Below are 25,673 nucleotides of genomic sequence, written 5' to 3'. Positions count from 1 at the left end.
AAGTGCCATATTACCTCGAGTGCACTGCCTTCATTCTCCACATTAAAAAAAAAAATCTTTTCATAGGGACTGAAATAGAATCTCAAACAGAAGTACTTAGTAGGTCAGACAGCATCTGTGGAAAGAAAAACAGAATTAACATTTCACATTGAAGACTTTTCATCAGACCAGTCATTGACCTGAAATGTTAACTTTAAAAATGAGCAAACTGAGTGTTTCCAACGTTCTCTTTTTGTTTCACATTTCTAACCTATTTGTTTCTTTATTCGTCAGACAAGGCCTTCCCTTATCGAATTATTTAGTTTAGAGAAACAGCATGGAAACGGGCTCTTTGGCCCACTGAGTCTGCGCCGACCAGTGATCATCCCACCCAATGCGCCACCGTGCCACCCATGTTGACAGTCCATGATTAATCTATGCATTGGTGAATGAATGTTTACGGTTGATTAGAATTGACCAATAATTTGTCTGCTGCTTGTTAAACCCCTAACTGGCATGTTACTCCGTTTATCGCTTCCTCCCATTTCAAACAATGGTGCACTGCTGAAGCTGTTGCAATCCTTTGGCATTATGATGTAAAAAACTTACACAATTTCCTCCTCCTGTCATCAGTCCAGGACATATATTTTAGTTGCACCAAATAAGTAGTTATTCATTTTCAACTTTCTCAGTTTCACTCTCTCAGGAAGTACAGGTAATGATGAGTGGTTTTGTGACCACACATTTTCAAAGATATTCGTGCCCATGAATTTGAAGGTGTTGACTCTCTTCACCATCATCCTGTCGATGAAGACGGGCTCATGGATCCCCAGCTTTCCCCTCCTGAAGTCGACAATAAGCTTCTTGCTAATATTGAGGGCAAGTTGTTGTTCTGATTCCATTCAATCAGATTATTAATCTTCCTCTGCACTGTGACTCATCGTATCAGTTATTCGTCTAACACTGGTGGTATTGTCATGAATTTAAAGATGTCATTTGTTTATTGAGGAGGAAGTATTGTTGTCATTTCACACTGATTGTGGTTTAACGATGAGAAAGTTGAGGATCCAACAGCATAGTGTCAAGCAGAAAGCTAGTTGTTTGAGTTTGATAATAGGTTTGGATGGGGCGATGATGTTGAATGATGAGCGGCAGTCGATAAACTACAGCCCGACTAACGTGTTCTTATTGTCCAAGTGGCCCAGGGCAGAGTGGACAGCTAGCAAGGTCATATTCCCTGTTCATCTGTTGTGGTTGGTGGGAAATGTTAGTAGGTTCTTCTCTTAATAATTATCTTGGTCTTCATATATTATGAAATATCTGGGCCTCCTTTCATTTATTTCCTATTATCTTTGTAGTTGACATTTCCTAATATGTTTCTATGCTCTTTCCCTATTTACTAGACTCACTGTTGTACTATGATAGTGTGAGCATTGTACCATTGTGTCCAGACATTTTTTTTTATCTTGTCCTATACTCAAGGCGCAATGTAATAGAGTCTGTATATTATTGCTCTGCTTAGCACTGTGTTCCACACCAGATGATGTCTCCATGTCACTGGGTGTTGTGAATTAATGCCGCATACTAGTGCACACTGACCTGTTCCATATTATTGGATACTAAAGCCCCTGTCCCACTTAAGCGATTTTTTCCGCGACTACAGGTGATTAGGCTGTCGCCACATGGTCGTGTGGTGAAGCCTGTATGGTCATGAGTAGTCTCATCACGTCGCCTAAAGAGTCATAATGTTTTTCTGGTCGCCGCGACTGTGGGCTTGTCGCAGCTTGTCTTCTCCTGTTGTAGATGCTGTTGTGGGCAGGATGACGCAGGTTGTCGCCAGGTGTTGTTCGTTGTCGCCGGGTGCCGACTTTGGTGAATTCCATTGGCGACTACCTACTTCAACCTTCGTCAACCGGCGACAGGTGCCAGCGACTGAATTGTCTTCAGTTGTCCCCGAAAGGGTCCTGTGTGGTCGTAGGTGGACATCCTAATGGGTCGCCAGTTGTCAGTAGCTTAATGTCGACTAGGTGGTAGGTTGTTGTAGCTTGTCGTAGACATTGTCATGGGGGGGGTCCAGTTGCCGCTTTTTCGGCGACCTGCTACAACTGTGACAGTCGCCAAAAAAATCGCCTAAGTGGGACAGGCCCTTAATGCTCGTTATTGATAGTGTAAACTGTGCACATTGTCTCACCTTGTAGACTGCATTGTAAACACGAAACATCATGGATTTTTCTGTTTTGTGATATACATTAATCAGGGCTCTCACTTAACGTTTTTTCCCAGTTGCCAGCCGGGCAACCTAGGCAGCTTTTTAGGTTGCCAAATTACAGTTTAGGTGGTCATTTAAGACGGCTTGCATGACGCGTGCGATAATGTGCTCGGACGAAGTGCGCAGTTACCAGTCGGAATTAGAAACATAGAAAATAGGTGCAGGAGTAGGCCTTTCGGCCCTTCGAACCTGCACTGCCATTCAATATGATCATGGCTGATCATCCAACTCAGTATCCTGTATCTGCCTTCTTTCCATACCCCCTGATCCCTTTAGCCACAAAGACCACATCTAACTCCCTCTTAAATACTGGCCTCAATAACTCCCTCTTGAACTGGCCTCAACTACCTTCTGTGGCAGAGAATTCCAGAGATTCACCACTCTGTGTGAAAAATGTTTTCCTCATCTCGGTCCTAAAAGATTTCCCCCTTATCCTTAAACTGTGACCCCTTGTTCTGGACTTCCCCAACATCGGGAACAATCTTCCTGCATCTAGCCTGTCCAACCCCTTAAGAATTTTGTAAGTTTCTATAAGTTCCTCTCAATCTTCTAAATTCTAGCGAGTACAAGCCGAGTCATTCCAGTCTTTCTTCATATGAAAGTCCTGACATCCCAGGAATCAGTCTGGTGAACATTCTCTGTACTCCCTATATGGCACAAATGTCTTTCCTCAGATTAGGAGACCAAAACTGTACGCAATACTCCAGGTGTGATCTCACCAAGACCCTGTACAACTAGATAGATAGATAGAATCTTTATTTGCCACACAACCAGGGTTGGTGGTATTTGGGTTCGGTACATGATGGTACGCTGCTTTAGTCACATTAACACATATAACAACACAGATCACAGTAATAAAGTGCATCCATACCACATCACAAATCTCACCAACAATACATAGTGCAAAAGAACAGACAAAAGACCATAGACAAGACACTGTATACATCAAAAGTCCTTAGTATTGACTGTTATTGGAGGGAATTGAGTGTTATTGCTGAGGGGAAGAAAACTGTTTTTAAAGCGGGTGGATTTTGTAGCAAGTGACCTGAGGCGCCTCCCTGAAGGGAGAGACTGGAAAAGGTGGTTTGCTGGATGGGAGGGGTCCGAGATGATCTTTATTGCCCGTTTTGAGGTACGTTGGAGGTAAATGGAATGGATTGAGGGGAGGGGGGAGTTGATGATCCTGGAGGCCTTGGAGACAATGCACTGTAATCTGTGTAGTGAGTGACTGTCAGTGTTTCTGTACCAGACTGTGATTGAGGAGGTGATGATGCTTTCAATGATGGATTGATAGAAACGGACCAGGAGGCGTTTGTGGACTCTGAACTTTTTGAGTTGTCTGAGGAAGTATAGGCGTTGTTGTCCTTTCTTGATGATGTGGTCTATGTTGATGTGCCATTTTAGATTATTGTAGATATAGGTGCCCAGAAACTTAAATGAGTTTGTGGAGGTTATGGGATGGGAGTTGACATGGACCGGGGGTTTGGGGTTTTGTTTACGTCTGAAGTCTATGATGATTTTTAAGGTTTTTGAAGTATTAAGCTGGAGTTTGTTGTCTGCGCACCATTTGACTGCGCTGTCCACTGTTTGATGTTATTGTGCTTCGTTGTTGTCTGAGATGAGGCCAATTATTGTTGTGTCGTCTGCATATTTAAAAATTTTGACTGAGCTGCATTGGGATATGAGGTTGTTGGTGTAAAGTGAAAAGAGCTGAGATGACAGAACGCACCCTTGAGGGGCTCCTGTGTTGAGAGTCAGCGGGCTGGAGAGTTTTTCACCCACCTTGACTCTTTGCTGTTGAAAAGTTACTTTTCTTAACAACTAAACAGGTTCGCTTCTTAATAAACAGACACCACACAAACTGTTTGGTAGATCAGTTCAAAACTTTACTTATTAACGGCCGATGGATGGGAGGGAGAACTCCAGTCAAGTGACCAATACAGACACTTGACTGTCCTCCGTCCACTTCTCTGAACAACAGAATTACATTGAATTAAATAGGTTTTTTTTTTTGTTCCCTTAGCACATTCCACAGACATTAGTCATGGTCAGAGGTATAGGAAAAGGTTTCCACAGAATGCATCGCATCAAAGGCATTTTGTTTACATGGTACAAGATATACTAAAAACATTGGCCATTTGGTTTAGGTCATTTTATCTTCAAAGAGATCACCCTAGCTCTTTCGCTGCTTCCTCTCTGTCATTTGGTCCCTCATAAACATAGGACACTTGGTTTACGGCATCTTATCTTTCTACTTCCCTGGTTCCTCTCTCGTCACTTGGTCCCTCATAAACATTGGCCATTTGGTTTATGACATCTTATATCAAAGAGATCTCTCTAGCCTCTCCTCTCTGCTTGTCACTTGGGAGACAATGTTATAGGATTTATTATCTCACACACCCCAACCTGAGGAAAGCCTAATTTGAGACTAAATATAAGCTGTAAGCTAGCCCAGAAGCCAATTTAATATCTGCTTATATTTTTAACTAAAATTCGGCTTCATCACTGTCTGTTTGTCAGAAAGTGCAGAATCCAATGGCACATGGCTGGGTGAATGCTCATATCCAACAGTTTATTGTACAGTTTAATTGGGTGTATAGTGTTAAAGGCCGAGCTAAAGTCTATAAACAGGATGCGTGCATAAGAACCTCCCTGCTCCTATACTCAAATCCTTTTCCTATGAATGCTAACGTACCATTCGCTTTCTTCACTGCCTGCTGCACCTGCATGCCTACTTTTAATGACTGGTGTACCATGACACCCAGGTCTCGTTGCATCTCCCCTTTTCCTAATCGGCCACCATTCAGATAATACTTTCCTGTTTTTGCCACCAAAGTGGATAACCTCACATTTATCCACATTATACTGCATCTGCCATGCATGTGCCCACTCACCCAGCCTATCCAAGTCACCTTGCAGCCTCCTAGCATCCGCCTCACAGCTAACACTGCCCCCCAGCTTCGTGTCATCCGCAAACTTGGAGATGTTGCATTCAATTATTAATATTAATATATATTGTAAATAGCTGGGATCCAAGCACTGAGCCTTGCAGTACCCCACTAGTCATTGCCTGCCATTGTGAAAAGGACCCGTTTACTCCTACTCTTTGCTTCCTGTCTGCCAGCCAGTTCTCTATCCACATCAATACTGAACCCCCAATACCGTGTGCTTTATGTTTGTATACTAATCTCTTATGTGGGACCTTGTCGAAAGCCTTCTGAAAGTCCAGATATAACACATCCACTGGTTCTCCCTTGTCCACTCTACTAGTTACATCCTCGAAAAATTCTATAAGATTTGTCAGACTTGATTTACCTTTCATAAATCCATGCTGACTTTGTCCAATGATTTCACCACTTTCCAAATGTGCTGCTATCCCATCTTTTATAACTGATTCTAGCAGTTTCCACACTACCGATGTTAGACTAACTGGTCTGTAATTCCCAGTTTTCTCTCTCCCTCCCTTTTTAAAAAGTGGGGTTACATTAGCTACCCTCCAATCCTCAGGAACTACTCCAGAATCTAAAGAGTTGTGAAAAATTATCACTAATGCATCCACTATTTCTGGGGCTACTTCCTTAAGTACTCTGGGATGCAGCCTATCTGGCCCTAGGGATTTATCGGCCTTTAATCCATTCAATTTACCTAACACCACTTCCCGGCTAACCTGGATTTCACTCAGTTCCTCCATCTCATTTGACCCCCGGTCCCATGCTATTTCTGGCAGATTATTTATGTCTTCCTTAGTGAAGACAGAACCAAAGTAGTTATTCAATTGGTCTTCCATGTCCTTCTTCCTCATGATCAATTCACCTGTTTCTGACTGCAAGGGACCTACATTTATTTGTTTTCTGCTCAATGAAGCATTCACATATTATTTCTGCTTCAAATAAAGTCACAAACTAAACATATTCACCAATCAAGACATGATATATACCACAAAGACATGCAGCAAAATTATAATACAGTATCTCAACTCTTTTTACACGTTGCAACTAATGCAATTTCTATTATTTCTTTCCACTTCCAAACAAAAATGTGGTTGGATTATTCAGCGTATGATCAACCTGTGTCAATAAATCCTGGACCATGGTAACATATATGCTTAACCATGCACACTGCAGATTGATGCATGCATGTTCTCTGTGAAGGACCGAAAATTATCATGACATGGCCATAGCATGGGTCGTTATTGCTATTGGTACAGAAACACTCTCGCTTCCCACATAATTTATCCACAACAAAATATACAGGTTGCAAGGAAATATCAAAACTATATTTTATGATAATAGCTGTTAAAACCGACTATACCCATCTGACAGGTTAAACATCACACTAACTGACAAGAGATGGTCAAAGGGCATAACTGCAGCAAATGTTCTTTTGGTAATATATTTAAAGGTGTCAAAACGCCACATTACCGGACATTCAGATTAGATGTATGTGTTATGAACAGCAATAAAGATACCCAGTTTGTAGCAATAATGACATGATTAGAGCATATGAACAGCAATAAAGATACCCAGATTTAAAAAAAATTATTGATAAATGCTGTTTCCATCATTCCCACTTCGGAATCAATGTTAAAATTTTAACTGAAATATCTCCTGACCAAATTAGTGATGTATATGACCAACTGTAAAAGTAAAATCTGGATAAATCCAATGTATAGTTGTGAATGTTTTCATTAAATCACTACTGTGTTTATACTCCAGATTAAGAGCATTGATTTGCCGGTAAAATGAATTCTGTAATAACGTGTCAACGGTGCAGTGACAATTGAACACTGCGGTTTTAATGTTTCACATGTTCACAATTATATGAATCCATCTTTAAGGATTAAAAACAAATAATAACATTGGGAATTAAAACACATTTGGGGGGAGGGGGGTTTGAGAAGGCAATTGGTGTGGAATGGATGGATTGAGGCTGGGGAATTGGTGCGTGTTGATTGGAGTAGATCAAATTGTGAGGGGAGAGCGCGGGGGATGTCAGTGGGGTTGAATGGGGGGATCAGTACGGAATGGACGGGGGGGATCTGTGCAGGATGGATGGGGGAGAATCAGTGCATGGTGTATGGGGGGGGGGGTCAGTACAGGAGGAATGGGGGGTGATCAGTACAGGAGTGGTGTAGACAGAAATGCTGGAGAAACTCAGCGGGTGAGGCAGTATCTATGGAGCGAAGGAAATAGGCAACGTTGTGGGTCGAGACCCTTCTTCAGACTGATCCCCCCCCATTCTTCTTGAATGTCAGTACATGATGAATGGGGGAGGTCAGTGCAGTGTGGATCGGAGGGTCTGTGCAGGATGAATGGGAGGGTCACCACAGGATGAATGGGTGGACCACTACAGGATGGATGGGGGATCGGCGCAGGATGAATGGGTGAGCAGTGCAGGAAGAATGGGGGTGTGGCAGGAGAATCAATGTGAGGTGGATAGGGAGATAAGTGCAGGTTGAATAGATGGGAGTGGGGGGTAGATGGGGAGGGGAGCCATTGAGGACTGAATAGAGGTGGGAATGGGGATCAGTGTGGGATTGAGAGGAGGGAGTTCCAGGATAAAGGGGGGGGGGGGAGAGAGAGACATAGAGAGAGACGGAGGGGGAGAGAGACAGAGAGGGGGGGGAGAGGGACAGGGGGAGAGAGAGGGAGAGGGGGGGGGGGGGGAGGGGGAAAGGGGGAAGACAGACAGATTCAGAGGGGGGGAGAGAGACAGAGGAGGAGAGAGACAGAGGAACACAGAGGGAGAAGGAGAGGGACAGAAGGAGGGAAATGGACAGACGGAGAGGGAGAGAGGGACAGACGGGGAGAGGGAGACAGAAGAAATGGGGAGGAAGGAAGGTCACCGCTCCTCAGACAACATTGGCATCATTGCCCTGCAGCCTTGTCCGTCCCTGTCCGCCGCCATAGGGGGAGGCAGTTGGGATCTCCTCGCCACCGTCTCCCCTCCTCCGTCAGCCAAGAGGAAGGTGCGGTGCAGACGCTTCAGACCAAAGATCCTAGAGGAACAAGATAGACCACTCCTCCGAAATCCAATGGACTGATGTGTAGTATGTGACGGAACGTCACGGCCACCATTTTTTAATGCGACACGGTATGCCACCCGCTGAGATCCAAAGCAAAGATTATAGAGCTCCGCTATAATCTTTGATCCAAAGCCAAGATCCTCGAGTATCTTGTAGCGGGAACAGACCCCTCCTTTGCGTAGTTTCCCTTGCATTGTATTGTGCAGTTTCCCTTGTATTGCTTTAACACACACTGCACAAAATTAAATTTAACGTATACATATTTTATATATATTTATATGAATGTGTGTCTGTGTGTGGGAGGCAAGTTAGAGATAATTAAGTTTATTCTCATGGATCAGAAGCAACTTTGATTTAAATAATCACTATTAATTTATTTGTCTTGTAAGATGATACAGGTGCACAACCTTTTATCCGAAGTTCCAAATAACGAAAACCTCCGAATAGCGGACATTTTTTCAGTCCTTGAAGAAAGGTCCTTGAAAACGTTCACCGAGGGCGGCCCGCAGAGGTGACAGCGGAACCTCCGGTCGGTCCTCGAAGAAAGGGGAACTAAATCCCCATTCATAAAAGAGAAGGTGAGGGTATATTGCGCGGGAGGGTTAATAATTGACAATCTGCTGCTGCCTGCCCGCTGAGTTAAAACGTTCCCACGGTAGACTCACGATACACAGTGTATCGTGGGTCTTGCATGAGAACTTTATAACTCAGCGGGCAGGCAGCAGCAAATTGTCGCTCCCTTAAGTTTCACCCCACCTACACCCCTCTGCTTCCCGGCCATGTATGTGACCCCTTCCCTCCCCTCTCCAGCTCCCCGCCCATTGCACCGGCGCGGGGGTTTTGCACTGTCTTCACGTCGGAGCTAGTGCCAATCACCGGAGACGTCAGGACCAACGGGACACCGGCCCCCAGGCCCACTGCAAGCACGGAGATCCCAGAGACCCACAGCCAGCAGCAGCCCAGCCCCGTTCCAACTCCAGAGGAACACGCTCCCGGTAGGGACCGAAGCTGATGGTGTGCAAGGTGCATCTTGGTCTTGAGGTTGCGGATGAGGGGGCGCAGCTCGGGCTGTGACGTCTCCGGTCACCCCTCTGGACAGGAGCTGAGACTGGGGAGGGGTGCAAGGAGGGAGGGGGCAAGGGCGGTACAGTTCCCAGTCTCAGCTCCAGTCCAGAGGGGTGACCGGAGACGTCAGGACCAACTGGACACCGACTGCAAGCACGGAGATCCCAGAGACTCACAGCCAGCAGCAACTCTAGCCCAGCCCCGCTCCAACTCCAGAGGAACCCGGGTTGCGGATGAGGGGGCGCAGCTCGGGCTGTGGGCGAACTGCCACTTGTCGCTGTAGCGGCGCATCGGGGAGCGGGTTCCTGTTGGTCCTGACGTCTCCGGCCATCCCCCTGGACAGGAGCTGAGAGACGTCAGGACCACCAGAAGCCGCTCCCCGATGGGCCGCTACAGCGACAAGTGGCAGTTCGCCCACAGCCCGAGCTGCGCCCCCTCATCGGGACACCGACCCCCAGGCCCACTGCAAGCACGGAGATCCCAGAGACTCACAGCCAGCAACAACTCTAGCCCAGCCCCGCTCCAACTCCAGAGGAACCCGGGTTGCGGATGAGGGGGCGCAGCTCGGGCTTGTCGCCGTAGCGGCCACTTGTCGCCGTAGCGGCCCATCGGGGAACGAATTCCTCTGGAGTTGGAGGGACGGGGAGACACAGCGGCTTTTGAGAATGTTGGGCAATCACTTCCAAAGTTCTGCCAACACAGTCAGTACACCTCTCCTACACTTGTCTCCCGCACTAAGATCATCTCGCAGAGAATGATCCCAGCCTAACCCTCCCTTTTCTCTCCGATTCTGCAAGAAAAAACTACATTAAAGACTCAAACTCGCGATCGAGTAACTGCCGGGATCGAGGCGCAAACTTGCGACCTTGCGGATATAAGCCGAGCACTACCACTGAGCCAGCCGTTAAAATCTACGCTAAAAATCTTCCATTCCGAAAGCCGAAAAATTCTGAATTACGAAAAGTGTCTGGTCCCAAGGCTTTCGGATAAAAGGTTGTGCACCTGTATACATAAACTATGAAGGCAATTATATATATAATTATATAGTAATAATATATATATGCATATATATATATATTTATACACACATATATATACACATACATATATACACACATACATATATACACATACATACATACGTATACACATACATATGCACACATACAAATACACGCATACATATGGATACATTTATATGCATACATACACACATATAAACATACATATATACACACATATACATATACATGCATATATACACATACATAGAAACATAGAAACATAGAAATTAGGTGCAGGAGTAGGCCATTCGGCCCTTCGAGCCTGCACCGCCATTCAATATGATCATGGCTGATCATCCAACTCAGTATCCCGTACCTGCCTTCTCTCCATACCCCTTGATCCCCTTAACCAGAAGGGCCACATCTAACTCCCTCTTAAATATAGCCAATGAACTGGCCTCAACTACCCTCTGTGGCAGAGAGTTCCAGAGATTCACCACTCTCTGTGTGAAAAAAGTTCTTCTCATCTCGGTTTTAAAGGATTGCCCCCTTATCCTTAAGCTGTAACCCCTTGTCCTGGACTTCCCCAACATCGGGAACAATCTTCCTGCATCTAGCCTGTCCAACCCCTTAAGAATTTTGTAAGTTTCTATAAGATCCCCTCTCAATCTCCTAAATTCTAGAGAGTATAAACCAAGTCTATCCAGTCTTTCTTCATAAGACTGTCCTGACATCCCAGGAATCAGTCTGGTGAACCTTCTCTGCACTCCCTCTATGGCAATAATGTCCTTCCTCAGATTTGGAGACCAAAACTGTACGCAATACTCCAGGTGTGGTCTCACCAAGACCCTGTACAACTGCAGTAGAACCTCCCTGCTCCTATACTCAAATCCTTTTGCAATGAAAGCTAACATACCATTCGCTTTCTTTACTGCCTGCTGCACCTGCATGCCTACCTTCAATGACTGGTGTACCATGACACTCAGGTCTCGCTGCATCTCCCCCTTTCCCAATCGGCCACCATTTAGATAATAGTCTGCTTTCCCTTTTTGCCACCAAAATGGATAACCTCACATTTATCCACATTATACTGCATCTGCCAAACATTTGCCCACTCACCCAGTCCATCCAAGTCACCTTGCAGTCTCCTAGCATCCTCCTCACAGCTAACACTGTCCCCCAGCTTAGTGTCATCCGCAAACTTGGAGATATTGCCTTCAATTCCCTCATCCAGATCATTAATATATATTGTAAATAGCTGGGGTCCCAGCACTGAGCCTTGCGGTACCCCACTAGTGACTGTCTGCCATTGTGAAAAGGACCCGTTTACTCCTACTCTTTGCTTCCTGTTTGCCAGCCAGTTCTCTATCCACATCAATACTGAACCCCCAATGCCGTGTGCTTTAAGTTTGTATACTAATCTCTTATGTGGGACCTTGTCAAAAGCCTTCTGGAAGTCCAGATACACCACATCCACTGGTTCTCCCCTATCCACGCTACTAGTTAAATCCTCGCAAAATTCTATAAGATTCGTCAGACATGATTTACCTTTCGTAAATCCATGCTGACTTTGTCCAATGAAGAAGGGGGGAGAGGGAGAAGGGGGGGGAAGGGAGAAGGGGGAAAAGGGGGGAGAGGGGAGAAGGGGGACAGGGAGAAGGGGGAGAGGGAGAAGGGGGGAAAAGGGAGAAGGGGGAGAGGGAGAAGGGGAAAAGGGGGGAGAGGGAGAAGGGGAGAGGGAGAAGGGGGAGGGAGAATGGGGAGAGGGAGAGTGGAACGATAGCACATTATAACGCGCAGCCGTCCCATTCCGACCAAAGATTATAGAGCAGAGCTCCTCTAGTATCTTTGATTGCGGCCGCCGCCACCGAACCCCCCCGACCCACCATTGCACCCAAAGATGATAGAGCAGAGTTGTATAATATTTGATTGCACCCTTCTTCACGGCGGGCTTGTGATCTTTGCTTGTGATGTCTTGACAATTCGAGGGATATAATGGGTAACAGCCGCCCATTCTCGGACTTGAATCTGAGCTCGAAAAATCTCCTGGTCACTGGACCTAATGTGTCCCGCGGGCCATATTGTGGAGACCAATCCCTTACAAGAACAAAACCAAAAACGTACAGAAGTGTTAAAATTGTCTTTATTATTATGGTAAGTAAAGATCTATTAAAAATAAGTCTAATAACTTTCTAATGTACCGACAAACCCAGTTTCCCAATGGCCGTTGATGGGAGAACAGAAAATAACATTTTCACGACAGAATATCGACTGAAAATAATAAAAATATTTTCTCACCTTTCGTTTTTATTGGGGAACCTAAAGAATGACAGGTCGGGTCGTTTAGATTTACGATTAGAATAATTGATAGCAGAGCAGTGAGATGAAATTTAGATAAGGACGCCATGACAGTGTGGGGGAAGCCCAATAAAATGCCTCAAAAAATGGCGTCCACAATCAAACACGTGATACTACGCGTTTTTCGAGGAGTGGTCTATCTTGCTCCTCTATAATCTTTGCTTCAGACGGCGGAAGGGGGCCACCCGCTCTCCCGCTCGCTCCCTCCCTCCCTCCCTCCCAGCCTTGGCGTGCGGGAGGGTTCGTTTTGAATGCACTGCTGGTGGAGTGGCAGGCAGCGCCCATCATCATGCCGGTCGGGGTGCGGGAGGAGATGGAGCCGCTGTCGCGGCACCTACTACAGGTGCACAACCTTTTATCCGAAAGCCTTGGGACCAGACACTTTCGTAATTCAGAATTTGTCAGTCTTCGGAATGGAAATTTTTTAGCGTAGATTTTAATGGCTGGCTCAGTGGTAGAGTGTTCGGCTCATATCCGCAAGGTCGCGAGTTTGCGCCTTGATCCTGGCAGTTACTCGGTCGCGAGTTTGAGTCTTCAATGTCGTTTTTTCTTGCAGAATAAATGTTTGTATGAAATGCAGTGTAGGAGAGGTGTACTGACTGTGTGGGCAGAACTTTGGAAGTGATTGCCCACCAGTCTAAAAAGCCGCTGTGTCTCCCTGTCCCTGGGATAGCAGGGGGCGATCAAACAGCACAATACCCCCCTCTCCCTCCAACTCCAGAGGAATCCGCTCCCCGATGGGCCGCTACGGCGACAAGTGGCAGTTTGCCCACAGCCCGAGCTGCACCACCCCAAGAACACCTTGCACACCATCCGCTTCTGCCCCTACGTGTTCCTCTGGAGTTGGAGCGGGGCTGGGCTGGAGTTGGAGCGGGGCTGGGCTGGAGTTGCTGCTGGCTGTGGGTCTCTGGGATCTCCGTGCTTGCAGTGGGCCTGGGGGTCGCTGTCCCGTTGGTCCTGACGTCTCCGGCCACCCCCCTGGACTGGAGCTGAGACTGGGAACTGTACTGCCCTTGCCCCCTCCCTCTGCAACTGCAAACAACCCCACTCTCCTGCAAGGGCGGTACAGTTCCCGGAGGATAGCAGGTAGCCGGAGACGTCAGGACCACCAGGAACCCACGCCCCGAGCTGCGCCCCGTCATCCGCAACCCAGGTTCCTCTGTAGTTGGAGCGGGGCTGGGCTGGGCTGGGCTGCTGTTGGCTGTGGGTCTCTGGGTTCTCCGTGCTTGCGGTGGGCCTGGTGGTCGACGTCCAATTGGTCCTGACGTCTCCGGTGACTGCACTGGCCTGCTGCCATCGCCGACGTGAAAACAGTACAAAGCCCCCGCGCCGGTGCAATGAGCGGGGAGCTGGAGAGGGGAGGGATGGGGTCACACACATGGCCGGGGAGCAGAGGGGTGTAGGTGGGGTGAAACTGAAGGGAGCGACAATCTGCTGCTGCCTGCACGCTGAGTTAAAAAGGTCCCACGCAAGACTCACGATACACTGTGTATCGTGAGTCTACCGTGGGAACTTTTTAACTCAGCGGGCAGGTAGCAGCATATTGTCAATTATTAACCCTCCCGCTCAATATACCCTCACCTTCTCTTTTATGGATGGGGATTTAGTTCCCCTTTCTTCGAGGACCGACCGGAGGTTCCACTGTCACCTCTGCGGGCCGCCCTCGGTGAACGTCCTGTCTCTCTGTCCCTGGTATAGTAGGGGGCGATCAAACAGCACAATAAGCCCCTCCCCCTCCAACTCCAGAGGGATCCGCTCCCCGATGGGCCGCTATAGCGACAAGTGGCAGTTCGCCCACAGCCCGAGCTGCGCGACCCCAAGAACAAGACGTACCCCTTGCACACCATCAGCTTCTGCCCATACGGGGAGCGTGTTCTTCTGGAGTTGGAACGGGGCTGGGCTGGAGTTGCTGATCTGGGATCTCCGCGCTTGCAGTGGGCCTGGGGGTCGGTGTTCCGTTGGTCCTGACGTCTCCGGTGACTGGCACTGTGCTGCTAGCATCGCGACGTGAAGACAGTACAAAGCCCCCGCGCCGGTGCAATGAGCGGGGAGCTGGAGAGGGGAGGGAAGGGGTCACACACATGGCCGGGAAGCAGAGGGGTGTAGGTGGGGTGAAACTGAAGGGAGCGACAATCTACTGCTGCCTGCCCGCTGAGTTAAAAAGTTCCCACGCAAGACTCACGATACACTGTGTATCGTGAGTCTACCGTGGGAACTTTTTAACTCAGCTGGCAGGTAGCAGCATATTGTCAATTATTAACCCTCCCGCGCAATATACCCTCACCTTCTCTTTTATGAATGGGGATTTAGTTCCCCTTTCTTCAAGGACCGACCGGAGGTTCCGCTGTCACCTCTGCGGGCCGCCCTCGGTGAACGTTTTCAAGGACCTTTCTTCAAGGACCGAAAAAATGTCGCTATTCGGAGGTTTTCGTTATTTGGATCTTCGGATAAAAGGTTGTGCACCTGTACTGCTGTGCGGGGCCCGTCATTCGCTCTGACCCTTCATCACCCCGCTCCTAGTATCTTTGCTCCGGAATACAGCCGCCGCCGACACAAAACGTCACGTTCCTTTTCGCCAGAGATGCTGCCTGATCCGCGGAGTTATCTTCGGCATAAACCTGCATCTGCTGTGCCAAGCTGGGCAAAATGAGTCGGCGTTCAGGTTGCCCGGCGGCACTTTAGGTGGTCATTGGCACACGGGCAACCGCTAATTTCGAGCCCTGTTAATACTTTGGCCCATATAGGTTGTATTGGATTTCAAATGCCATAATAAGGGCACATTATTCGGCATGTTGTAACTCGATGACAAGTACTGAGAATTGCTTATGCCGTACATCATTTTACCTATATATTTTCATAACTCATCATAGATTTGATGGGCTGAACGGCCTCCTGTTTTGCAATATGAGGACTCCATATGTAATTTGAGATTCTAAAAGGGATAGAGCACTGATGTTTCTGGAAATACAGTCACAAGTCTGCAGATACTGGAAAATTAATCAAAAATCATAGAGTCCAGACCCAAACCGTCTGTCCATTCACCTCTCCAGGTTTAGGTTTATTATTGCCACGTACTGAGGTGTACTAAAAAGCTTTGTTTTGCAGTAGCAGATGCTGCCTGACCCATTAAGTTCTTCCAGCAGTTTTTTATTTCCTGGAAATAAAGATAGGCAAAATATTTAAAATAGTAATGCAGATTAATGTCAAAAATCCAGACACATTTCAATTCAGTTAGAGTAACACAGTGCAGAAACAGACTATTTGGCCCACCATGTCCATGCTGTCCAGAAGCTATACTTACCCATTCATATGGTTGGTGGCTTTCTATGCCTTGACAATTCAAGTGTTTTTATTATCTGGATATGTTTTAAATATCATAACAATATCTACCTCAACCAACTTCCCAGGCAGTGCTTTGCAACCATCCTCTGAGTAGGGGAAAAAAATCCAAGATCCCCTGTAACCTGCTTCTCCTTGAGCTTGTATAGCGCCTTATCATAACAAAGCAGGAGGTTACAGGTTTGCGTGCGATGGAATTTTAGATTTTGAGTATCTGCAATTTTTGATTTTCCTTTATGGTGAAGTTAGTTAATAACAAAGGGGAAAAAGATTGTGTTGTTGAGTTTGGGGGAGTTTTAATATGGGAGCCCACCAGCACATGGGCTAAATAGCAACTTTATGGTGGAAATTTATATGAAGAAGATTAATTGTGTTTCTGACATGATTGTTGATCAAAGTCTGCCTTTTCCACCCACAGGCGAGGAGCGCTGATATTCCTGATCTCCCTGGAGAACTCCCACTCCGTCCCTGCGGAAGCACGGCCAGCATGAAAGTCAAACACGTCAAAAAGTAAGATTGATTGCATTCTTGTTTATGCATGTTTGGGCTCATCTGAATCCCGTCTTTTAGGATTCCACGTTGTCCTCTGAGCATTACTTTATTCCCTCATTTGATTCGCCACACAGCTAATACTTGCTTCCATCCAATTAAACTCAGTTTATGTGTTCATAAACTTGGTTTGTTTGATTTACTGTGTTAATGATTCCTTTGATTTGGATAAATATAAGTGAAGTTGCGTTCAGTGACATACTTGTGTTCTGGTAGTTGCACTGCATTTTGAACATTCCATAGTTTATATGTTGTACTCATGGGGCTTGCAATGTGCAATTGCTTGATTAGAAATACAGGTGCACAACCTTTTATCCGAAGATCCAAATAACGAAAACCTCCGAATAGCGACATTTTTTCGGTCCTTGAAGAAAGGTCCTTGAAAACGTACACCGAGGGCGGCCCGCAGAGGTGACAGCGGAACCTCCGGTCGGTCCTTGAAGAAAGGGGAACTAAATCCCCATTCATAAAAGAGAAGGTGAGGGTATATTGCGCGGGAGGGTTAATAATTGACAATATGCTGCTACCTGCCAGCTGAGTTAAAAAGTTCCCACGGTAGACTCACGATACACAGTGTATCGTGAGTCTTGCGTGGGAACTTTTTATCTCAGTGTGCAGGCAGCAGTAGATTGTCGCTCCCTTCAGTTTCACCCTACCTACACCCCTCTGCTTCCCGGCCATGTGTGTGACCCCTTCCCTCCCCTCTCCAGCTCCCCGCTCATTGCACCGACGCGGGGACTTTGTACTGTCTTCACGTCGCGATGCTAGCAGCACAGTGCCAGTCACCGGAGACGTCAGGACCAACGGAACACCGACCCCCAGGCCCACTGCAAGCACGGAGATCCCAGAGACCCACAGCCAGCAGCAACTCCAGCCCAGCCCCGCTCCAACTCCAGAGGAACACGTAGGGGCAGAAGCGGATGGTGTGCAAGGTGTTCTTGGGGTGGCGCAGCTCGGGCTGTGGGCAAACTGCCACTTGTCGCCGTAGCGGCCCATCGGGGAGCGGATTCCTCTGGAGTTGGAGGGGGAGGGGGGTATTGTGCTGTTTGATCGCCCCCTGCTATCCCAGGGACAGGGAGACACAGCGGCTTTTTAGACTGGTGGGCAATCACTTCCAAAGTTCTGCCCACACAGTCAGTACACCTCTCCTACACTGCATTTCATACAAACATTTATTCTGCAAGAAAAAACGACATTGAAGACTCAAACTCGCGACCGAGTAACTGCCTGGATCAAGGCGCAAATTCGCGACCTGGCGGATATGAGCCGAACACTCTACCACTGAGCCAGCCATTAAAATCTACGCTAAAAAATTTCCATTCCGAAGACCGACAAATTCTGAATTACGAAAAGTGTCTGGTCCCAAGGCTTTCGGATAAAAGGTTGTGCACCTGTATGAGCAAAAAGTCAGAAATGAAATAACCTTCAATTTTGTTTCCCATGGTAACGTTGAAAAAATATGCTTTGATGCTAATCCCAGTCAAGCTATTAAATTGCTAGATATTCTCAAGCAGAAACTCCTAGTGTTGTGGGCTATGGAGATGAAGCAAGAAATTCTACAAGCGGTACTGTAAAAGGGGCCACGTTTGTTCATGCTGATCTGTAGAGGGCGTTCTCAACACCTGCAATCTGATCAGTCCTGATTCATGGGTTGCCTCCCCATGCAGTCAGAGTGCCAGTATTAGTTAGATGGTTTCAGGTTTGAATAATGTCACCAGGTACATGGAATGTATTCCAATTATCAATAAAAATTAGAATAAGTAAAACAATGTGGTTTTGATGTGATCAATTTTTGCAGTAAAAAAACTAATTATACTTCTTATACAGGTCAGAGAAAAGTTTATTGAGTGAAAAATACAAGGTGTAAGGTTGTAAAAATGAAAGTCGGGTTTAAGAAGATGATATCAGATAGAGCATTTGCGTAAGATAAAGCAAAAAAGAAAGAAAATGAGATTAGAAAGGACTAAAGAAGCCTTAAGATGTATTTGGCAAGTTGTATTAAAGGGCATCTAAAGGCTTTTAAAAACAAGGGAGACAGTAGGACCACTCGAGGACAAAAGAAGGAATTTCTGCTTGGAATCATAGGATGTAGGTGATGTACTAAATTAGTATTTTGCAGCTGATTTCACAAAGAAGGATATGGAGGACAGTGAGATCAGTGTGGGGAATTCCCAAATGCAAAGGCCTTTTGAGATCAAGAAGGTGGTAGTTTTGGGACTTAAAGAGCATGAAGGTGGATAAATCCTCAGGGCCTAATCTGATCTATCCCAGATTAATAAGAGAAGCAAAAGAAAATATTGAAAATATGAAAATGTTATGTTCTTTAATTAAACTAATTAATTTTAGATTGTTACCACTAAGTGTGGAGACTTTGAAGGAGGTTATTTGGCAGGGGTGCGGGAGAGGGTGGATAATGATTCCTTGGAAGCAAGTTAGGGTTCATAGTTATTTTCCCCATGGGCAGAGAGAGGCAGAGTTGTTATGGAAAATGAACCCAGAGAATTGAAGCAAGGGGTGAATGAAAGACGGTGCTTATAAGTGAAGATAGGATCTTGGCCAAAAAATAATTTGTGGATTTCAGAAGTAATTGAGTACAAACTGAAGGAATGGGCCGCACCCAAGGAGGAATTTGAAGTTAAAGGCACCAAATTGAAATTTGAAATTACATTGGATTAGCAGGGACAGAGGTGATGGGAGAGAAGAGAATTAGTGCAGGACAAGATATGGGTATAGAGAACGGATGATGAGTAGTGAGGAATGTTATCTCAAGTGGCAGTGCCGGTTCTGAAGATGGATAGGGTCTGTGGTTTGAGAGGGAACGGATTTATTAGATGGTTTCTGGCATGAGGAACACCATATTCAGAAAAATGTGAAGAATTTTGATTGGGGATAAGGAATGATATCCAAGGGATTATTTAAAGTTAAAAGTTTAGGAACCAGCATGTAAATAATATGGATAAATTGAACTGCGTGCAGATCTGCAATGAAGTTTGAGCAACTGAGCAGCCTCTTGCTTTTCTTATGCTTGTTGGTTCACAGTGGATGAGAAACATGTATGAGAGTAATGTTAGGGGAATTAGGTGTGAGAGGTGGAGAAGCATTTTCAAATGAGGCTGTAATAAGTAACTATTCTAATTTAATTTACTGCCAAAAGCATGCACGTAATGATAAGTACAACAATAAATGCAGTGATGGAAAGCAGCAGAACGGTGCAAAGATTGTAGCAGGGCTCTCAATTAACTTTTTTTCTCTGATGCCAGCCGGGCAACCTTATCAGTTTTTTAGGTTGCCAAATGACAGTTTTGGTGGTCATTTAAGACGGCTGGCATGACGTGTGCGATAATGTGCTTGGACGAAGTGCGTAGTTACCAGTCGGAATTATGCTCAATGAAGCATTCACATATTATTTCTGTTTCAAATAAAGTCACAAACTAAACATATTCATCAATCAAGACATGATATTCATCCACAATGGCATGCAGCAAAATTATAATACAGTATCTCAACTCTTTTTACACGCTGCAAGGAATGCAATTTTTATTATTTCTTTCCACTTCCAAACAAAAATCTGGTTGGATTATTCAGCGTATGATCAACCTCGGTGAGACAAAGTACAGGTTTGGCGATCGCTTCGCACAACACCTCCACTCAGTTCGCAATAACCAACCTGATCTCCCGGTGGCTCAGCACTTCAACTCCCCCTCCCAGTCCGAATCTGACTTTTCTGTCCTGGGCCTCTTCCATGGCCAGAGTAAGGCCCACCGTAAATTGGAGGAACCGCACCTCATATTTCGCTTGGGTAGTTTTCAGCCCAGCAGTATGAACATTGGCTTCTCCACTTTCAGATCATCCTTGCTTTCTCCCTCATTCCCCTTCCATTCCCAGCTCTCCCACAGCCTACTGTCTCCGCCTCCACCTCCCTTTCCCACACTGACCTTTCTGTCCTGGGCTTCCTCCATTGCCAGAGTGAGGTCCAGCGCAAATTGGAGGAACAGCACCTCATATTTCGCCTGGGCAGCTTACAGCCCAGCTGTATGAATATTGACTTCTCTAACTTCAGGTAACCCTTGCTTTCCCTCTCTCTCTATCCCTCCCCATTCCTGGTTCCCTGACCGGTCTGATTATCCCCCTGATTAAATTTTATTTCTATGTTTTATTGTCACCTTCTAACTAGCAATGATCTATTCTACATTTTCTCTGACCCTCATCTCCTTTCATGTTTCAATTTAAACTGAATTCAAACCTTTAATCGGCCTACTGTTCTGCTCATTTATTTTTTTCCCTTTATTTTGTACAACTCTACAATTCTATTCAGGATGGCACAGTAGGGGAATATCCAAAGCTACTATTGAGTTGAGCCAGTTCCAAAGAAGCAACAATGTGTTCCATGGATGATAAAGATGCTAACAGCACGTTCTTTCCTGGTGAGTATTAATGGTGTTCTCTTCTCTTGCAGGCTGGCATTCGCGAAAGGGCACTTTCCCAAGCTTGCCGAATGTGCCCATTTCCACTACGAGAATGTGGACTTTGGCAGCATACAAGTGAGTGACACTTTATAGATACCACATTATGGACATTGTACCTTGCTGTAGTACTCTGGCACCAATAATATAAAAGATTATGAAATAACTCAGTATTGATTTATATCTCTGCAGCAATATAATCTAATGTAGTCAATTTGTCTTGTCAAAGCATCTTTCATTTGTGCATATTAACCATATAACCATATAACAATTACAGCACGGAAACAGGCCGTCTCGACTCTTCTAGTCCGTGCCGAACACATAAGCTCCCCTAGTCCCATATACCTGCGCTCAGACCATAACCCTCCATTCCCTTCCCATCCATATAACTATCCAATTTATTTTTAAATGATAAAAACGAACCTGCCTCCACCACCTTCACTGGAAGCTCATTCCACACAGCTACCACTCTCTGAGTAAAGAAGTTCCCCCTCATGTTACCCCTAAACTTCAGTCCCTTAATTCTCATGTCATGTCCCCTTGTTTGAATCTTCCCTACTCTCAGTGGGAAAAGCTTTTCCACGTCAACTCTGTCTATCCCTCTCATCATTTTAAAAACCTCTATCAAGTCCCCCCTTAACCATCTGCGCTCCAAAGAATAAAGCCCTAACTTGTTCAACCTTTCTCTGTAACTTAGTTGCTGAAACCCAGGCAACATTCTAGTAAATCTCCTCTGTACTCTCTCTATTTTGTTGACATCCTTCCTATAATTAGGCGACCAAAACTGTACACCATACTCCAGAATTGGCCTCACCAATGCCTTGTACAATTTTAACATTACATCCCAACTTCTATACTCAATGCTCTGATTTATAAAGGCCAGCACACCAAAAGCTTTCTTTACCACCCTATCTACATGAGATTCCACTTTCAGGGAACTGTGCACAGTTATTCCCAGATCCCTCTGTTCACCTACATTCTTCAATTCCCTACCATTTACCATGTACGTCCTATTTTGATTTGTCCTGTCAAGATGTAGCACCTCACACTTATCAGCATTAAACTCCATCTGCCATCTTTCAGCCCACTCTTCCAACTGGCATAAATCTCTCTGTAGACTTTGAAACTCTACTTCATTACCCGCAACCCCACCTATCTTAGTATCATCTGCATACTTACTAATTCAATTTACCACACCATCAGCCAGATCATTGATGTACATGACAAACAACAGTGGACCCAATTAATGAGCAAATAAAAGAGCAAATGCCCAAAGGTTTGGTAAAAAGGAAGCTTTAAAAGTAATTGAAAAAAGAGATTTACAAAAGGAATTCCTGAACTCGTGCTGTTAGTTGAAGGCAAGGTGGCCAGTGGTAGTCGTCACAATTCAATTCGGTGATGCATTTGAGACCAGAAATGGTGACATGGCAGAATTTCTAGGTGATGTTGCTGGATAAACAGGATTGGCAGAAATTAAAACACGAGCGGTATGATTTAGATGAGTTTATGGGACAGCAGAAGGAAGGCCAGGCCGGAGCTTGTTGGTACATTGCATTTACGTGTAACAAAGGCATGCATGAGCTGAGCAAGGTTGACATTACTCAGTAGCACAGAAGTGGAGATGGGCATATTTAGTGGCAAAACAAGGAACTGCAGATGCTGGTTTAAAAAAACTGACACAAAATGCCGAGTAACTCAGTGGGTCAGGCAGCATCTCTAGAGGACATGGATAGTCATCGCTTTGGGTCAGGACTCTTTTTCAGACTGAGAAGTGGGGGAGGAACAAGGCCAGGCAAGTGATAGGTGGACACAGGCGAGGGGGTTTGATTGGCAGATGGGTGGACAAAGGCCAGAAATAATAAGGAGACAATAGGATCTAAAATAAGGAGAGAAGAAAGTGAAATATGAAGCCGGGGGGGGGGGGGGGGGGGGGGGGGGGGGGGGGGGGATAGGTGCACAACCTGGTGAGGTACATGGAAGAGAGGATGGAGAAGGTGTGGGCTTTTTGTTACCTAAAGTTGGAGGATTCATTATTCATACAGTTGGGTCGTAAACTATGTAAGTGGAATATGAGCTGCAATTCCTCTGGTATGTGTCAATATGGGAGTTAAAATGGTTAGCAACCAGGAGATTCAACAGGCCCAGATACACCGAGTGCTAGTGTTTGGTAAAATAGTTGCCTAGTCTACGCTTTGTCTTGCTGGTAATTGAAGGATGATGATGCACATAGAACATAAGCAGGAGTAGACAATCTAGCGAGCTGGAATATCAAGCCCAATATCACCTCGTGCTGCCTGGAATACTGCAGGAAGGCACTTTCTAATCTCACCAAATGAGTTATGTCCTTAGAAAGATGTAAAGTCCAGAAGAGAGCCAGTCCAATAAATGACATGAAAAAAACTGGACTAATTCTGTCTTCACCCCTCAGATGATGTTAATGCATCCACTGAATTTATTATAGAAGAATGCAAGAATATATTAAATGTTAATCTATTTTTCTATAATGGAAAATAAATATGTAATGTTTGCCCTCGGAAGAACAAGTCCTTTATGTTTATACATCTTTCCCTGCATCCATCTAAATCCTTCTAATGAGGATTTTATTTATCTGTCCTATATTCTGCACATTTAGTGGCCATCCAAGATCAATGACCAGGTCATTAATATGGGGGAATGAAAAGGATTAGGGAATCTAAGACCAATCTCTTATTGGAAGTGTGGTTAGTGTTTATTGTTGAGGTTGTGGTGGTATGTTGTGAACACTATTAGAAGGGAAGCGAAAATGTTGTAAGGAAGTAAATGTGGGATTGGGATTAATAAGAATGCTCTGAATGTTGCAAAATGGGATTAATGTCCTTGTGCATTTGATGGTCGACACGGATACTGTAGGTTGAAAGTGGGTTGACTTCATTCTGGCTCATCCATTGCCATTGGGTGCACCGGCTGGCCAAAACTAAATTTATTCTGCATGTATTGATCCAGATGTTTCTATCTGCAAAATGTATGACGTTGCTGGTTCATTCAGTGAATGTTGACAATCAGAAAAACTCTCAAGGCTGCATCTTGTCCACTTGACTCCCAGGAAATAGTAAGGTCCTATTTCACGAAGTAACAACATTGACATTCCCCATGAGGAAAGCTTTCTGAAAGGCCAGGGTAATTTTGACAATATTCTCCATGATATATTTCAAAACATATACTTGTTCAGATTTTGGAGACATTACATTTTCTGACAAGTATGACTTACCAAGAAAAAAGTTTTTTTTTTGTCATAAGATCGTTTTTCAACAGCATTTTAAAACTGCATTTGAGACATAGTTCCCTGGCTTGACCATAGTCACTATTAAATAAAACCCTGAGTTACTTCACGTAAAAGTAACAACGTCTGATGCAACTGGCATTTTGATCCTTTTTTTAAGGTCCGTGTTTGGTCCTGGCTATTTCTGCCTCTATAGCATTTGCTAGCTCCACACCCTTGTGAGTAATAGGAATGAAAGCATAGTGGTTAATGTTTTAGACTAGAATCATGGACTATTTTCACAACATAAAATGTTACATTTTTAGCCTTTCTCCATTCTAGTGATAGGTCATCGACCTGGAAGATTGACTTTATTTCTGTCTCCACAGATGCTGACTAACCAGAATATCTCCAGCATTCGCTGCTTTGCCTGTGCTGGATATCTCAGCATTTTTTGCCCATCCCAAATGTATTGCCCATCCCTAATTACTTTTAGGGAGTTGATGCTTTTCTTAAGTACTGCTTGACCTGTGGAGAAAATGCTCTTGCAGTCTGATTGGGGAGGGAGTTCAAGAAAATGCAGATGAAGTTATAGTGAGGGAACGGTAATATGTTGCTCATCGGTATGATGGGTAACTCGGAGTTGATGGAGTTTTATACACCTACTGATCCTGTCCTTCTCGACATGAGAGATAATGTGCCGGAGATGCTGTTAGAGTAGCTCGGGTGAATAACTGCTGTGCGTCTTGTGGATGTGCATGCTGTGTACTGGTGGTGGTGGAATGGATGCATTGGGTGGTTGATGTGTTCTCAGTCCAGCGGGCTGTTTTGTTTTGGATGATGATGAACTTCTTGAAAGATATTAGAGCTGCAATCATTGGGGCAAAGGCAGAGTATTCTATCACATTCCTTGTTGTATGGTACCGAGTCTCTGACTTGTTATGGAGTCATACAGCCCAACTTGTCCATGCTGACCAACATAGCCCATCTGATTGCATTTGGCCGGTTTCCCTCCAAACCTTTTCTATCCATGTGCCTGCCCAAGTGTCTTTTATTTGTTGTTATTTTACCTCCCTCAACTATCTCCTCGTTCATTTACCATACCACAGAGTGAGAACGTTGCTCCTCAGGTTCCTATTAAATCATTCCCTTCTCACCTTAAATATATGTTCTCAGGTTCTTGATTCCCCTGTCCTGGGTAAAAGACTGCATTCACCCTATCAATCCCCCACATGATTTTATACACCGCTGTTTATTGTCCAACTTCACTTTGCAAAGGCCATATTGCTTAACACTTATTAGACCAAATGTGAATGTTATCTAGGTTCTGCTGCATGCATAAATAGACTTTCATTTTGCAAAGGAATTTTGAGTGGTATCGACC

At 45.2% G+C, this 25,673-nt stretch overlaps 1 protein-coding gene across 6 annotated transcripts in view; it reads left to right on the top strand.

The window, feature by feature from the left end:
- Positions 1–25,673, top strand: part of LOC129712461 (rho GTPase-activating protein 32-like) — a 570,135-nt gene that overhangs the window by 241,787 nt on the left and 302,675 nt on the right. For 5 of the 6 annotated variants that reach the window (XM_055660923.1, XM_055660920.1, XM_055660918.1 and 2 more), the window contains 2 exons: positions 16,458–16,549; positions 21,045–21,129. In XM_055660923.1, the coding sequence (XP_055516898.1) occupies positions 16,458–16,549; positions 21,045–21,129 (177 nt within the window). Of the gene's footprint in view, positions 1–16,457; positions 16,550–21,044; positions 21,130–25,673 lie in introns of those variants that run through there. The other variant, XM_055660922.1, reaches the window with a different exon arrangement.

The sequence above is a fragment of the Leucoraja erinacea genome, chromosome 32 (genome assembly GCF_028641065.1).
Source record: "Leucoraja erinacea ecotype New England chromosome 32, Leri_hhj_1, whole genome shotgun sequence".
NCBI classification, from domain to species: domain Eukaryota; kingdom Metazoa; phylum Chordata; class Chondrichthyes; order Rajiformes; family Rajidae; genus Leucoraja; species Leucoraja erinaceus.
Note: the sequence above shows the minus strand (reverse complement) of the source record. Positions and strands in the feature narration are given on the sequence as shown.